The sequence below is a fragment of the Manacus candei genome, unplaced genomic scaffold (assembly GCF_025592945.1).
Source record: "Manacus candei isolate 608988 ecotype Guabito, Panama unplaced genomic scaffold, ASM2559294v1 h1tg000054l, whole genome shotgun sequence".
NCBI lineage: Eukaryota > Metazoa > Chordata > Aves > Passeriformes > Pipridae > Manacus > Manacus candei.
Window position 1 is genome coordinate 698,983 of NW_026138102.1, and position 16,995 is coordinate 715,977.

At 39.6% G+C, this 16,995-nt stretch overlaps 1 protein-coding gene across 2 annotated transcripts in view; it reads right to left on the reverse strand.

Annotated features, from left to right (window-relative positions):
- The window catches only part of AGO2 (argonaute RISC catalytic component 2), a 53,058-nt gene that overhangs the window by 14,102 nt on the left and 21,961 nt on the right, over window positions 1-16,995 (reverse strand). Inside the window, exons 4-14 of one of the 2 annotated variants that reach the window (XM_051802064.1) lie at window positions 12,566-12,747; window positions 11,170-11,306; window positions 10,832-10,966; window positions 9,567-9,654; window positions 8,737-8,884; window positions 8,432-8,551; window positions 8,177-8,299; window positions 7,214-7,347; window positions 4,795-4,979; window positions 2,655-2,814; window positions 463-553 (exon numbers count right to left, since the gene is read on the reverse strand). In XM_051802064.1, coding sequence (XP_051658024.1) covers window positions 463-553; window positions 2,655-2,814; window positions 4,795-4,979; window positions 7,214-7,347; window positions 8,177-8,299; window positions 8,432-8,551; window positions 8,737-8,884; window positions 9,567-9,654; window positions 10,832-10,966; window positions 11,170-11,306; window positions 12,566-12,747 — 1,503 coding nt within the window. Of the gene's footprint in view, window positions 1-462; window positions 554-2,654; window positions 2,815-4,794; window positions 4,980-7,213; window positions 7,348-8,176; window positions 8,300-8,431; window positions 8,552-8,736; window positions 8,885-9,566; window positions 9,655-10,831; window positions 10,967-11,169; window positions 11,307-12,565; window positions 12,751-16,995 lie in introns of both variants that reach the window. The other variant, XM_051802063.1, reaches the window with a different exon arrangement.

Here is a 16,995-nt window from a genome sequence, read left to right on the forward strand (position 1 = left end):
AGCCATTACAGGTGTTTCACAGTGTCCTACATTCAGGAGCATATTTCCAAGAGATCACTGCACATTCTGTGTGGTCAGGAAGCCTGAGCCCCCAAAACCCACAAGTGAGCCAGTCGAGTTCCCTATCAGCAGTGAAGAAATTCTTAACATTTCTTACTGCTGAAGAAGCAGATTTAAACATGCACCAGCTCATTACAGGCTGCTGATAAATATCAGCTCCCAGGAAAGCTCCTCCGTGCAAGAGCAGCTCAGGCATTTTACAAGCTAATACACCCATTTAAGTAATTAGCAGCAGAGCAAGCTCTCTGAAGTTTCATTAGATTCCTGCAGAAAAATAATTTATAATACTATAATTAGGCAATCAGAAGCAATGGACCACAAATGAACTGAAAGCAATAAACTGCATTAGAGTTGAGCAGCAGGAGAGAGCTGGGGTTAAAGATCAGGACACAATTCACTCACTGCAGCAATGGAAGGCTTTTTCCCATCTCCAGCTGGTGGGTGAGTTACATCTGCACCAAGGAATATGACAGGCTGCTGGAATACTGGGGGTCTGGCAAAGAGAGAGGAAATTTGTAAAAGCAGCAAGATTTCTGCTTAATAAAGCACATTAAAACTCCAATAGACAGCGCTCTGTACTCCTGCAGTGAATTCCTCAACAACTGGCACTTGAGCAGAGCTGATCACTTGTCCTGTGGCAGTGATTAGAAATCCTGATTAAGGTTCTCATACTAAATACTTGGGTAGATTTTTAAAGCACAGCTAATTACTACTCTTAATTACAAATTACTTTAAAAATATATCTTTTTTTTAACTTGGAGAATTGGAGCCTTTATTAATCAGACCATGGAAAAGAATAAAAGTTGATCCCTTAGCATCAATTGGCATCTGAGAAAATTAAAGGACTGGGAAATATAAAAGATGCTACGAATAAAAATATTTTTTTCTGTGCTGGTGAAGAAGTACAAAAACTGTAGCTACTAAAATTATTATTTTAAAAGTAGATTTTTTAAAAAGTATGCTTCAAAGCTTTAAACAAACCTTTAAGTTATTAATCCACTGCACCAAGAGCAGAACACCACAACATTACAATGCAAATTTTAAGCTTCAACTCTACTCCTTAATAAAGCATTTTTAAAGAGAAAATCTTAAGCCACCACCAGAATTTTTTTGTGTGTATGTGGGTGTGTAGGGGAGTGGTTAAATGGTTATGGGGATAAATTAAGCTATTTGAAGACCTTCTCTAAAAAGAAATGGGAAGGTAATTATAACAATGTAACATGCAATGCCAGTTCTATTCCCATTTCCTCAGCCAACAGAAAATAATAATTAGCGAGTTCTGTTTTCAATACCCAAAACCTGCACTTTTACAGAATGCCAAGGTGTTGTGTGTAGTTGTGCCATTTTCCCCCTTTACTTAACTCCATTTTCACAAAAAAACAAATCCAAAACCCAACAAAACCCCCACCACTGTGCCTTTCTGAATCACACACTCTGCAGTACCATGATTTCAGTTGCTTTAACAGGAGGCTCCAACAAACCCAGGCTGAGTCTATTGAGTTCAATACACAGAATTTAACAAGATACACAGATATACATCCCTTTGGTAATGTGTTCTTTTTCTTCTTCCCTAAGTACTTGTTGGATTATTTTTGAGCAGGTGCCTCCTGACCAGCCTAAATACTCTTAAGTGAAAATTTGCTTATCAGTGCAGAACAGAATGTTGATTTCTCTGAACCAGGTTCCCAAGAATGATGTAGCAGGTTATTCCCTGAGCTCTCTCTGCAACTTGGAAATGCAATGATTGTAAAAAGGCCCTCTTTTTACTGATGTAGAGACACATTTGTTCATTTTGATTGAAGTAACTTTATCTATCTTTACATTAGGCTTCTCTATCCTGCACAGGTAAGAAAAAACAAGCTGTATTTTGTCCATTCTCCCATTAGAATTTCTTGTCACTGATTTTTTAATAAAAATGGTAAGAAGTTTCAATTTGAGAATGTTTGTTTTAAGATGTTAAAGGCAAGGTCCCTCTTTTTTTGACAAACAGCATTTGTTTCACTCCTTCTCAACTCCACACAGGACTTCAGTGACACATCAGATATGGAATTCAGTAGCAGCAAGATAACTTCACTGAATTATAGTCATAGTATAATCAAACCTTATCAATGTAACACAAGTAAGAAATTACAAGTTAAACTGGACCTGGAAACCAACTGAGTTTTCTGCTCCCAGCTTTTCGTTCTTTAAATGTCTGTGTAAGTTAAGACATACAACAAAATGAAGAATTTTGACCACAATTAAACTATCCAGGAAAAGGCACTACTATTCTAGAGGGTCTCTGCTTCTTTCTGAAAACTCAAGGCAAACAGAATATTACAGATTTTTTCATTCAAGTGGAAGTTGTGCTCTTCAATGGGCAGATCGCAATAACAATATTTTTATTATAAATTCCAACAGAAACAAGAATTCCTCTCCGGTCTGGGGAACCTAACTTTTGCAGGACTACTTATTACAAGCCAAAAGAGAGTTTGTCTGAAGAGTCTCTTAAGCTACAGGGCTACGACTGCAGATAAAAGCACTCGGTTATCTCAGTATGACGGCACGTTCAATTTACAACACAATCCCCTCCTCCTTTCTGAAAGATGACTTACCTTCCCTGTGGCAGCAGAATGTTATTTACGCCTCCTAATTTGACATTTATTTTTAAGCAAAGGTTAGACAGGGTTTGTGGTGTTGTTCTCTGGACGTTTTTCATCTGAACACACTGTGTGGCCATTCCCAGCACGGTGTCCCCGACACGCTTCACCTCCGCTGCAGAACAGAAAGAAACAAACAAAAAACATTTGCAAATTGCAAATCAAACCACCCAGGAAATGTGAATTCAGCACCAATTAACTACACCTAGAGTTGTAGCAAAGAGGTCAGCAAACTTAAAGGAACAAGGCAAAACCTAACCCCAAAACCCAACACAGCCTCCAATGAACCTCCCCCCAGTCCTGCACTGCTCCACCTTCCCAGTGACTAAATATAATAACTAAAGGCACTGTTGGCTTTTATATTAAGAATTTTTTTTAATTGTTATTTTAGAATTATAGTGTTATATCATCACCTTTAGTTAATGATGTGGGTAATATCAGGATGATGAGCACTTGTTTCATTACTGAGCACTGGACTAGTAACACAAACCTAATAGTAACGTGCTGAGTAACATTCAGCTAACCAGTTTATCACTTCCCCACTGCAAGTTTATTACTTGCATAGAAAGTGGTCAGTTCAGCAAAGGATGGCCCTTAAAACTCAAAAAAACTCATTAAGTACTGTACAATTCCAAAGGTTAAAACCAAATCCTATAATTAACAACAAAACTGAGACTCAAAGGCTTTAAGAGAGCCATACTCTTACACTCAGGGAGGAAATTTAGGCTCCAAGACTGGCTCAGAGAAGATGCAACCTCCACTCTGGTAACAGGAGAGGAAAAGAGCAGGGTGGGAAGAGGAGAAAAGACAAGGCTGTGGGCATAGGAAGTGCAGGGCAGGGAAGAGCACAGGGAGAAAATAAGGAGAGATGATTAGAGGGGGCAGAAATAACTGTAATTAAAGATAATGACAAGGAAAGCAGATGAGAATGGTACCACATCCTCTCAGTGTTTAAGTAAAGGAAAGAGTTCCCTTTTAATGCCAAGCAGGAAAAGTGAAAACGCCATTTTGCACTGAATTTCTATTGAACAGATTAGAGATGAGCCACTTCCTTTGCAAGGCTGAACTCGAGGGGAAAACAAAGTACTGTTTCCTTAAGGTTCCTTGTTTAATCTCTCCTTTCATCTTGAATGAGATAATCTCAAATTTAGAAAATTATTTTGTGTTATGTTAAATTGGTGAGAGTGAGGGATGGGATAAAACAAATCTGCAGCTGCTTGGTAGATCTGAGCCATTAGAGAAGAGAGTCCATGAAGCCAGAGAAGAAAAATAGTGGATGCTGCTCCAATTAGGCAAGGTAAGCGAAAAGGGGACAGGAAAACAAGCAGTCTTGCCTTTAGGAAGAGTTGGTTCAAACCAAAATGCATGATTTCTCTAAAACATTAAAACCTGTGTGTGTGTGCTATGCAAAATGCACTGACTGTCCCTCTGTTTCCAAGAAACAGTTTAGCTTGCTGAGCTTTCACTTTGCATGCATCTGCATCCTCACAACCAGAGTTAAAAAACTGAAATAATAGGAAAACCAGACAGAAATCTTCTCCTTCACTCAAACATTTTGAGTTCAAATGTGTTTGAACAATGCTCTCAGGCACATGGTTTGACTCTTGGGGTTGGTCATGTGCAGGGCTAAGAGTTGGACTCAATGATCCTTGTGGATCCCTTCCAACTCAGCATCTTCTGTGATTTTTTGCCAAAGGGTGATAGTGTGAGTAAGCAAAGATGCTCTAAAAGCTACACAGTTCTGGAGGTCATTACTTCTTCAATCACTTGGAATCTTCAGCACACAGGTTACATTAAGAATATTTTAACCCACTGTGTACCAATCTCATCAATCTCACCAAAGCCCTGGTTTAGCTTTCTCACTCACAACCTGCATCTCAAATGCAACCAGCAGGAAGAATATGGAAAAGCAAATTAAAAGCACAGAAAAAATAATGAAACATCATGCAACACAAAAAGAATAATAAAAGTAATTTATAGCCCGTTCCCTAAATGGAATTTATATAGTTAAACCAGCATTAAACCTCTCTCATTTGGATACTTCCCAAAAACCACATGAAGTTGTGACTGAAACACACAATTTCCACTTACTGACCATAGACTGGTGTTTTTCCTGGCAGAATCACCACGACAAGCTGCAGCCCAGTGTAAGTGTTCTTGAGGTGTCTGAACATGGGCTCCACGCTGTCGGCTCCCTGCGCGTATTTACAGAAGCACGGCTGCCCCTGGATTGGCATTCCAGCATCCCTGGAAATCTTCCTCAGTTGTTCTGTAAAGGACCTGAAGGATGTAAATAAATACATCAGGTTCTCAGGTAGCAAAACTCATCTTGGTTTTTGTTCTTATTTTTAACTGAACAGTCCAAAAACCTGAACATTTACCCCAAGTGCATCTTTAATCGTCTGTGTAGTCACGGAAGGAAAAACAGGAAATATGCTGCATTAATAAAAACATCATTTCCAAAGCAAATTCCACCTGATTTCATCTTTCTACAGGAGATACAGCACAAGCTACTTTTTTTTCAAAAACACTGCAACAATGACATTTTGGATAGCCTGCTCCACCTTAATTCCATGTGGTACTACACTACAGAAAGGGCTGGACTTCCTTCTTCTTGCTGAGGGAAACAACCAACAGAAGTTACCAGCAACTGTCCCACTGAATTGATCTAACATCAATAATAATACACAAGAAAAACTTGCTAGATACCAGAGAAAAGGTGTATCCTGGAGGTGAAGACAAACCTTCTCCAAGGACAGTGCAAATGTAAGTGGATGGAACTGGTCAGAAATAGAGACAACCCAAGTTTTTCAGAGGCTTCCACCAGTGAAGCCCTTTTAGCTCACTGATAAAAGCCCCCTTTATGTTGGGGTGGGTGCCCCCAGAGGTGTCTAAACTGCTTCACCAAAGGGTGCCAAGGTGCCACCCACTGAGAGGGTGTGAAGATTTAGTTTCTTCCAAACCCATTGTTAACTTGCATGAATCATAATAGTGTGTGAGCTCCAGCCCTGCAGCCTGGGGCTCCTGGCAGAACACGGGCACGGTACTTCCCCTGGAAAAACAGACACTCACCACTGTAGCAGAGTCAGTGGCAGAACATCCCCCTATTCCTGGAAGTGTTAAAGGCCAGGTTGGATGGGGCTTGGAGCAACCTGGTCTAGTGGAAGGTGTCCCTGCCAGTGGCAATGGAGTGGAACAAGAAGAGGTTTACTCTCCCTTCCAACTCAAATCATTCTCTGGTTTTAACATTCAAGTCTCATGGCTCAAAACCTGAGCTGTTTTAGAAGTCCATCTGGAAGTAAGGTGTCTAAGGTTTTCTGCCCGTTCCCAAGAGGTAAAGCAGGATGATTTGGAAGACTCTTAGGGAATTTGAGGGTTTACTCTGACATTATCTACAGCATCTGAGTTCCAACTTTCTCAACAAGTTGTAACAAGAGCCCACAAGATGGAACTGGACACAGCCATATTCCTTGCATGGAGAAATGTCCTCTCCTGGTAAGGACCATCTCCATCTAAGCTATCAAATAATTTCACTTTGGCTCACTGTGTTGAAGAATTCTGCCTATTTCTCAAAACTGAATCACTTCACTTATGCAGCATTTCCACTGGAAGAAACAGCATGGAAGGGAAAATTCCGTGGCAGCCTCGTTCCTACCATCTGTCTGGAGGGAACAAGTTCCTCCCTTACACAATGGGCAGAAAAAGTAAGATTCCCACCCTTTGCTCATCACTTGTCAGGGAAAAATTCCCATGCTATTTGGCAAATCATCTGAAGGAACCCTGCTATGGCAATAGCACTGGTATGAGCAGCCACTGCCCTGCATTCACCTCACAAAAAGAAGGTGAGTCACCTTTCAGGGCAGCTCCAAAAGCAGCACTTGCCCATGCACAAAGGGAAAGCAGCTGTGTGTGGAAGAAGCAACCAGGCATCCACCCAGGCCTGCACACTTTCCCACATCCAAGATGGTAGATGTCACTTTTAACAACACTCTTTCAACTATCATATTCCATCCAAAGATAAAGAAACCAAATCTGAAAGTTTCATATAAATGCTCAAAGTCAACGAAACAACTAGTCCTACTCATCTGGCAAATACAGCAACTTGCACAATCCAGGAACTCTAAAGGGGAAAAAGTTTTAGACAGAAGTTGGATTGCTTTTTAATTTTCCTTTTACGTAAGTTCAGCACAAATAAAGCAATTCCAACCAGAACAGAACCCAACAGAACCTACATGTTAGCCTTCACTCTTGACACAAACACCCATCACTGGTCAGAAATCCGCCACGAAGCATAAATGGGTTTTGTTAAGTCTGATTTGCAGGATTTCCTGATGCTAGCATTGAAATCATACTGGCATCACCCAAAGAGAGACCGAACTTCAAAAACACTGTTAAAGATGTACTGCCATATGTTAAACGATTTAACAAAATATATATTCTAAATGAATAAGTGAAATCATGACACTTCCATCCATAATAAGTAATAAAATCACCATCTTACAAACCACACTTACTTCAGATGAACTTCAGTGCACTGGCGCTGGGGAGCAAAGCACGCGATTGCCCAGACCTTTATTTCAATCCCAGTGTGAAACTGTTTATTCCTCATGTCCCAGACTCCTTGAACTGGTGTAGCAATTGCTTTATTCTGGAAGTGGAAGGAAAAAGAAAATAAAACAATAAGGCAAAACTTGATTCATGCTAAATAAAAAGTAGTTATGCTTCTAGTTCCCTCCACCTGGCAGGTGATTTGTACTCTCAGATCTTTCTCTTCCCTGTGCAAATATCCATTCTATCTTTTAGCAATCATTCTATCCGTGTAGCAAGACAGCTTGTTAACAGGTGAAAAATAAAGACATGTTGTTCATTTTTATTGGTGATCATTTCCTTTGGTTGTATAAATCAGCAGCAGATTAAAATTAGTTACAGAGAGTAAGTCAGATTCACCTGGTATGGAACATTAAAGAGAACCTACATTTCTACAGTGGCACTTTACAGCTGCTCAGTGAATTTTTCCAAGAGGGACCTAATTTAAATACTATGAATATTTTGCACATCACTAAGTACTGGTAAATAGTGAAGCATGGAATACCCTGAGTTGGAAGGGACTGACAAGGATCATCCAAGTCCAACTCCTGGCCCTGCACAGGACAACCCCAAGAATCCCACCATGTGCCTGAGAGCCATGTGCCTGTTCCAGTGCCCAACCACCCTTCTGAGTTTACACAGACACATTTTTAACCCAGCTTTGCTTTCAGAAATAAGGAAGCAACTGAGGGAGATGCAACACAGCCATTACATTTAAGGACTTTGAGAACCTAAATGTAAATTCCAAACATTACACCTATGCCAACTTTACCCCTTACATCCAACATAACTAATTTAAAACAGCCATATTACAGGAGTTATCCCAGCTGGTGCTGGAAGCCATCACAGACTGGTGTGTATCCCTTGGGTACAGTATCCCTTGGACATACCCTGCCTCCATAGAGGATTGAGGGAGGCTGGAGGACTCTGCCGGTCACATCCGTCATTTCATCTTTGACCATTATCCCAAATTCCCGAACGTAAGGGTCGGTGTTAAAACTTGCACTCCGCATCTGGAATTAAAAAAATTGATAAAAAACAAGCTCATCACTTGTATGCAGGGCATGAACACATTCAGTACGTGCCAAAGGCAGGCAAAATTAAGTTCCTCACAACACCTCACTCGTGTTTGACACAACACTCACCAACTTGCTGATCTCCTCTTGACGGTCTGGTGCTGATCTGGCAGTGGCTCGAATCATAGTGGAAGTTTGATTGTCAGTGAGTTTCTTTATGCATCTTTGTCCTGCCACTATGTTGCACACCTAAAATATCCACCACAGAAAGGAAATTAAAAACCAAAATGCAACTGTGTTTTGGTTCATTGCTGCGCTACAGAATTTCTGAAGTTGGCTACTCAAAAAGCAGTTTGTCAACATTTGAACCTTTTCCCCCCTCTGTCCCCTTTCCCCCAGTCCCAGAATACAGTATTATCCATGAGTTTACTTGCCTCCAGAGGAAGGTATGTGTGTTTCTGCTCCTGTCCAACTTGTAAACATGGAAGGTGAGGATAGCGTAAAACTAATTTATGCCTGTCCTTGAAATACTGAGCTACAGTGCATTCAACTGTTTGTCCATTCTCCTGCTGAAGTGGGAATCTATTGGAAAGTAAATATGAAAAGAAGCTGTTACTTCATGCAAAATACTTTCCCACAGTTCCTCAATACATTTCTTGGCACAAGTTAAGCTTATTGAAAGAGCATAAAACAAAGCCTGAACAATGAAATGCTAGATTTAGATACCATCAGTTATCTTCTTGTAAAAAGCTGCTATCAGTTTTGTTCCTTATATTACTTCCTTAAAAATGGGATTCAATACCTCCATATTCAAGTTATCTGCAAACCTCTGGTCAGTGATTAAAAAGAAACATTTTTTTCCAGAGGAAAAATAGATGGGCAATAAGCAAGATTAGAAAGCTGATATCAGCAGGCATTACTGTTCTATTTGAAAGTTGTGAGAAACAGCAGGCTACGAACAGGACACCCTGTTCTTCCAGTGTTGAAGAAATCCAAAAAAGAAAGGAAGAAAGAAGAAAAACCCAACCAACCAAAAAACTCCCCAAATTCAAAATGAAGCAATTGGTTCAAATGCCATGGCCTTCATTATAGTATAAAACGGAACAAAAAGAACAGCAAAGCTGGGAAAATACTGGTATCTTTTAAGGGTATCAACCAAAAAAAAGCATCATTTTTCAAGTAACTTTTCCTCTGTCAGCAATGCAAGCGAGGTGTTTTTCCAGTTTGAGACCAAACATGCTTAAAAAGCAGCAAAATCCTTTACGTTTGGTGGCTTGCTGGTCGTCTGGTGACATTGCACACTCTGTACTTCCTTTTCATTTGTCCACAGTGTGTTATCTCCACCTTTAGACCTAAAAATCGGAAAACATATATCACCATCTCTTCAAAATCAAGGTGTCAGCCTCTACACAAGACCACTTAAACTGTGCAGTGAAGCCATTTCCTATTTAGCACCAAAGGGTATCCCACAGAGAACTCAAAACCAGTAATTTACAGCCTTAAAATTCAGAGCTGCCGAGCTTCAGCCAAAGTTCAACACAGAATTTTAGAGACAAGATGAAATCCCAAAGGCCCAGGAGTTCACAGATGACGCTGAACACATCCTGAGAACTCCAGTTCTGTACCTCCAAGGAAGTCCAGGATGGGGAAAGGACAGAAAGGGCACACAACCTCCTTGAAACAAAACACCTTGTTTATATTTTTTGTCTAAACATACAATGTCTGTGAGACCTCCAACTATTGCAGCCAGCCCTGAACTAATGAATTGGGAGTGGGGAAGAAAAAAACACCCAGACAGCCTCCAGGAGCTCATGGAATGAAGCAACTCAGTGCCCGATATTTTTTCAGAACATTTACAACCAACACAAACTCTGGATTCACTTATACTTTTCATGCTAACTTCTAGCTGGGCAAAGATAATTTTGTGTGCATTTTGTGGAAACAAGAAAGGAAGGTGCAGGATAGATTTATGGAGTTTTTCTTTTTAACTTGTTTTCTTTCTACCAAGAATATCAGGAAGAAGGATCTCCGTTTTCCAGGAGAAACCTTAAGTGAACAAAACCAGTAAGACTTCTTCCTCCTGGACTCTTTGCTTCAGCCACTATACAGCAGAATAACTGTAATTTACTTCCAGGAGAGTGTATGTATGAAATATACCTAAGCATGCAAAGCCACATTGTTAATTCATTGTATTCCGGATTTTACTAACATCCTGATATCAGTAACTGGAGTTGGAATTGTACTGTTGAGTGGAACTGGAATATGAAAATCCCAACATCAGCAATTGGAAAAATTTAAGCTTGGATAATTAAAAAAACATGAAATCTCAATCTTTGTAAATATTTAGAAATCAACAGATTAGGAACTGGAGTATCTTTGTCATGGAACTGGGATTGGCACTACTGATATGTTTCAAAAGTGAAAAATATTAAGCTTTTATCTCCAAATACAGTGACTGATATAGAAAGTATTTTGCAGATGTCATGGTAACACATCAGACGAATAAAGAAGTTTCATATAATTTATTACCTTTTATTTCTTTGGTAAACTTTACCCTTTGGGAATCTGTCAGAGGTTTTTGTTGTTCTTCAATACTTTTGAAGTCCAGAACTTCACATACGAACTCAATCACTGGCTGTGCTTTGTAAAATGCAGTTGCAGACACTGCAGACAGAAACATTAATGGTGTGTTGCAACAACACAGAGGAAATTTTTAAGAACATTTTTAAGAACATTTTTAAGAACATTTTTAAGAACATTTTTAAGAACATTTTTAAGAACATTTTTAAGAACATTTTTAAGAAATCCAACAAATGGAACTGTATTTGAGAAAGAAGAAACAATACATTATATTTTGTAGCACCTACCATCAATATTTAACATCATTTTCCACAATGAAGGTCTGACTGACTGATGGAAGCCAAACCAAACCTCCCTGCCACCACCCAAAGGATTTGAGCACCCTTCTGATGCTGTAAAAAAAGATCTCCCCACGGGAGTATACCTGCAATAAAGCAAAAAAATGCACATCAGACAACTAAAGCAAAAAAAAATTCCTGTTCACAAAAGCACAGAAATGTCAGAGATTCAAAGAACCAATAATCTGAGATTCCTGGCAGGACTCTAGTTACACCTCTAAAATCCAGCTCATTACAGTGAGAAACTGGCTACTACTCAAGTTTAACTTCATTTTCAGTATACTCTTTAATATATCTACCAATTCAGACAAAAAGCATTTTTATTTGCATTCTATTAAAAATTCAGCTGCGCTTCAGTAAGAAAAGAATTAAACATCTCTGCTATTTAAACATCAATGCAATAATCTCTCCCCTTACTTGTGCTACTCTGAAACACAACAGACATTATGTGTGGGTAAACAAGTGATCTAATAAACATTTCTGATACATCTTTCCTCTTGATAATTAAGTCCTGCACACTTAATAGCAAACTAATCATATCCAGAGCCAGTATGATCCTCTGAACAAGCTATCTGACAGAATGGGCTGTTTTCTGTGCTGTAAAACCTGATTAAAGTTAAAAACCTTTTTAATCCATAACATGAGGATAGAGTCAACATACTATAAGGCTATTTAAAGTAATTTGCATAAGTTTAACTCATATTCCCTGTTTAGCCCTTCAAAATGGAAATGTTCAGCCCTACTAAACTTTACTTTCCAATTGAATATAATTTGCACAGTGGTCTTAAGTGACCTGTTTCGTGGCAGCAGAATTAAGCCCAGTATCTCTTGGTGTGACTGAAAATACTGTAGATCCCACTTACTTGGAAAATAAAACAAGTCAAGTAGTTTTTCAGTTTTTCTTTTCTATAAAAATAGCCATATAGGGTGCCATTAATGTCCCCCCAGCACTGTATCCTTTATACAGAACTGGCAATGAACATCTGCCCAAGGACACATAGGAAAAGGGTAACAAGTTGATTTAAAACCACCCTTCCACCTCTACCAACCTCCAAGTATCTCCCACTCGGGGAGAGCTTCCTTCTCCAAGGCTACAGGGAAAAGAGGGAGATGGCAGGACACCCCTGAGCCAAAAGCACACAAACAGGGAGCCAGAACACTGGGGGAAGGGTCTCGTGTCCCAGGCTGGAGGCTCCTAATCCCACTGGATGAGTGAAAAGCACCGTGTTGCCCCTTGCCTGAGCCTGCCATCTGCTGTGGTTGAGCTATGAAAGCACATCCTACCCAAAAAGGCCACCAAAGCGATTTAAATAACACCTAAACCACGTCAAGGTCTTCCCCTCACCTCATGGAAGGCAAGTGCCTCATCACTACATCCAGTGCCTGGATGGTCTCAAACGGGACACTTGGCAGCCGGCCAGAAAGAGCATCATGTAAAGCCTGCAAACTCACACAGGACATCCACTTTATAGCCACCTTAAATATTCTGTCCTTTCCTTCTCCTGGCAGCGTGACCTCCAGCTCCACCTGCAACAATGCCAAACAACAAACCAAGATGATTCTTTCCATTGAAAGAGGGGGGGAAATGGAAGGGGCTCGGAAGGGACGATGGATTCCTCTGAACAGCCCTATAAAGCACGGGAGGAGACAAAAAGCAGTGATGAAGCAACAATATGCATTAGGTACAGCCTCTTTTTGCAGCTGAGATCTTCCCAAAGGTGTATTTCAGAAACCTGGAGTGCTTCCCAGCTGGCAGCTATCTCCCTCTGTCAGGCAACACTGTAATTTGGGAGCGCTTGTATCAACCGGGAGGTCTCGGTGAAGATCCGATAACCTGATTTCAGATCCCTACCACGTCCCAATGCATCACTGCTCATGTCAGCTCCAGCACGCCCAAAATAAAACATGGGCTGTCACCACCTGCCAAGACTCATGAATTTCTGGTATTTGCTCTCTAGAGCACTCGAGTGCTTTATATACTACTGCTGTAGACACAGTTCAAACAAGAGAAAACAGGAGCTTTAAAACAGAGATTAAAAAACCAAACACCAACCCCCCCCAAAAACCAAAAAACCCACAAAACCCACCAAGCCAGAACACTCTTATTTTGAAATACCAAAGAAAGAATAAATGGTGACCCCCAAGTACTAATGATGATATTAGGCACGAAACATCTTATGCCATCTTATGCCTACTTTGAATTTTTTTGTCTAAAAAAACACTGACAAACTACATTATGGTAAATTACTTCATCCAATTACTTGTAATTATTTGTAATGCTGATTTCTCCTCTTTCCTAAAGAAAGTCTGAGCACCAAAGTTCTTAAGCCGACTAAAATTAAGGCTTGTCTGAAATGATTAGCAGTTGTGGGAGTGACTACAAGAAATAACAAGATCAGAGTATCCTTTGTGCTGGATACAAACAAAAAACGTTGTATTTTCCTGTCCTAGGGAGCTTGCAATTTAAATACAAAAGGCATCCAGTTAACAGACAAACTGCAATTAGTGGGCCAGCAAAAATAATAGGTGGGTAACAGCAAACCAGGATCTGCCAGCATCTGGTCTCTTGCGACAGTTCGATTCTTCTGTCCAAAAATAGGAAGGAAAGATAAAACACAAATAACAAGCCTTCCCCTGTGCCCCCAAAATGAGCTGACCATCTATAGTAGGCACACAAAATTAATATTACAGCTGCATCTCTCCTCTAGCACAAACATCATTCCCCAGGAGACCCAAGCAGAGGAAGGAGCTGCACGGCTGTGGGAGAGCAACGGGAACTGGAGTCTAATCACGGGTCACTGCGGTCAATCTGGCCCAGAAGGTCAGCTCAGCTCAAATCTGTGCAAAGACAGGGACAAGTTTTCAGCTCACACAGGCTGGAAGTTCTCCATGAAACCTTTTTTTCCATCACACCATGAAAAGGTCCTCAACTTGGCTCTCATGTACAGTAGGTGGAAGAGTCTATCACTCCTGAGGTGTATTTTCCTTTAAACCTCTCTCCTCCTCCAAGTTTTGTAATTTCTGCTTGAGCAACTTGGTCTAGTGGAGGTGGCCCTGCTATGGTAGGGGGTTGGAATGACATGACCTTTAAGGTCCCTTCCAAACAAAACCATTCTACACTTATTCCCAATACTGTCAATACACAACTAATCTGATTATTAACAATTGTTGGCACCCTTAATCTAAAAAAAGGATTTAATTTTACTTTTTTTCGCCCTCCCCTGGTGTCTATTTAGAAAACTCCTTCACCATGATAGAATGGAAGATGAAGAATGTGTTGCAGTATCCATGTCCCTGGTGGAAATAAACGACCCAGGATTGAAGAATTTCTATTCCAGGTGTTCGACTGCAAACACTGATGAAGTTTAGCAGAGCTGTGACTGCTGAATTTGGCCCAAGCAGTTTTTGCTGCTGGGTCTGACTCCACTTCAGAAGAGTTGACTTAAGAGTCACTGCTCAAATAAATAAGTTTTAAATCCAACTTTCCTGTTTGGTTTTTTTTTTTCCCCTTAAATATCTCACTTCATTTACACACTACTGAAAGTTTATGTGTAGTTAAAAAAAAAAACCAAACAAAACACAAAAATATAAAAAAATGTGTCCTTAATCCTCATGCACAAGTTCACATATACTTTTAGGCACTACTAATCAGAGTCTATATCTTTCAGTAATATTTTATTTATTCCACCCTATAGTTTTATAAGGACAAATGAACACATTTATGTTTGACAGAGTAAACATAACAAGAAAAATTTCAAAAAGAAAGTAATTTTAAATGGGAATTTTACTATGTCCATAACTATTAGGGATAAACTCTACAGCAAAATTTAATGTTTGATTTATAATCTATCCCCAAATAATAAAAAAAATTTACAGTCTCAGTCACTAACCTGCTACCTGCTAGACCCACTGCTAAACTGCAAGACAGTTAACATAATTTTGCAGCTAAAGGAACTAAATGAAAGAGATTTTACTGTCAGGATGAAAAAAATCATTAATCCTGTAGAAAAATTTTAAAGCCATTCTTAAAAAGAATAGGTCTTGAAGCTGATGTGGTCTGAATTACTAATACAAATCATAATAGCACTGTTTAAAAATAATAAAAATTAAACCTGACCATGTGTTTTTGGGGAATTCTCAGTACTCTTTCTTCTGTATAAAATATAGGTAACATTACATGATTATTTTGTCGTGTTTTGAGCATACAAAGTACCTTTTCTCTATTAATCCAAGAGCTTTTCCTCCCCATGGATTCAGGGGAAAGCAGATGAACAATTCCCAATCAAATATTTGGTTGCCTACCTCCCACAGCCTTGTGTGGAAACCTCAAGCTATGGATGTAGGAAAGAGCTCTGCTTCTGTCATGTACAGGGCTCTCAGCAGTACTTCAAGCACAGAGAGGAGTTTGTGGCCATGCACAGGACTGAGATTTTCCTTCTGGAAAGGGGAACAGCAGCAGGATTGCTGTATCCAACTGCTCTGAATGGTTCATTCATAATTACTGTTTTTCTAATTAAAGACTAATTAAGATGTAGGTTAAGATCTATCAGATGTTCCTGTATCTCGCTAGGTGAGAGAACTCTCAAGTTCAATTAAAATTAAATTCTAGCTTTTAATTGCAGAGGGACATTTTAGGGAGATACATAAGTAATGCAGGAATTGAGTACAAAGCTGCTGTTGGAGGTGACCTGGGTTTGCTGCTTGAACATATGAGGAAAGAGGAGACTATTAAATATCTTCCTACCTTAACACTGTCTTTCTTCTCAATGTGTACAAGTAAAAACTAAGAAAATATCATGTTAATATTTACATATTCCATATTTGTTCTGAAAGGTCTAAAGAAATGAAGAAATTAAAGAGTGAAAATAAGGTACAATAAGGAAAGAATGAAAACAGGTTTGATAACCAGGAAAGCTAAGCAGAAGAGTATTTATCTAAACAGAAAAAGATATAAAAGAAGCAGAGCTGTCAGCAAGGACCAAAAAAACCCAGGCCACAACAACCACTACCAACAAGAGATGAGGAGAGAGTGCAATTTGGTGTCAGCCCTCTGTTTAGCACCAGTTCTTCCACCACCAAAGCATACTGCAAGTAAGTTAAGATCTTCCACGTAGATTAAGGATCATCTATTAATCACTGTATGTTCATGAATCTTTTCAATATGATCCTAAATGTAATCAGATGTGCAGCAAGCTTACTCATTTTTTATGTACAGAACAAAGAAAACCCCACCAAAGAAACTTAATCTAATTATGCTGGAGCAAAGTCCTAATACCTACAAGCTTCACACTGGTTTAAATCATGCTTAAACCAATTTAGCACCATGTAAAAATTTCCTGCATTAAGCTAAATTTTCCCACATCCGATTTTAAACGGCTCAAGGTTTATCTCTATTAGCTCTTTCCTCCAGGGGAACATTAATACATGTAGAGCAGAACAACTGACAGTGTCCTGTATCCCATGGGAAACAGTAAAAAAAACAGGAGTTTATTGAAAGTGAGCCTAAATGTGAGCCACAGATGAAACCACCTGAACTTTCCACTAAACCTCCACTAAAAACACCTCCTCAGCGACCACCTATTCCATGTGATCATCACTCTGGCAAGACTGGGAACTTTTTTCCTGGATGAGGAAAAAAAGAGTAATCTCTAATACTTTTAATGAGCCCTTTACAGTTTACCCAGACATTACCTTATTGGTTAATGAAGAGTAATTAAGACTGGAGGAGAGATTGACCTTTACTGCACGACATTCACTTAAACAGATTGGGAGGGA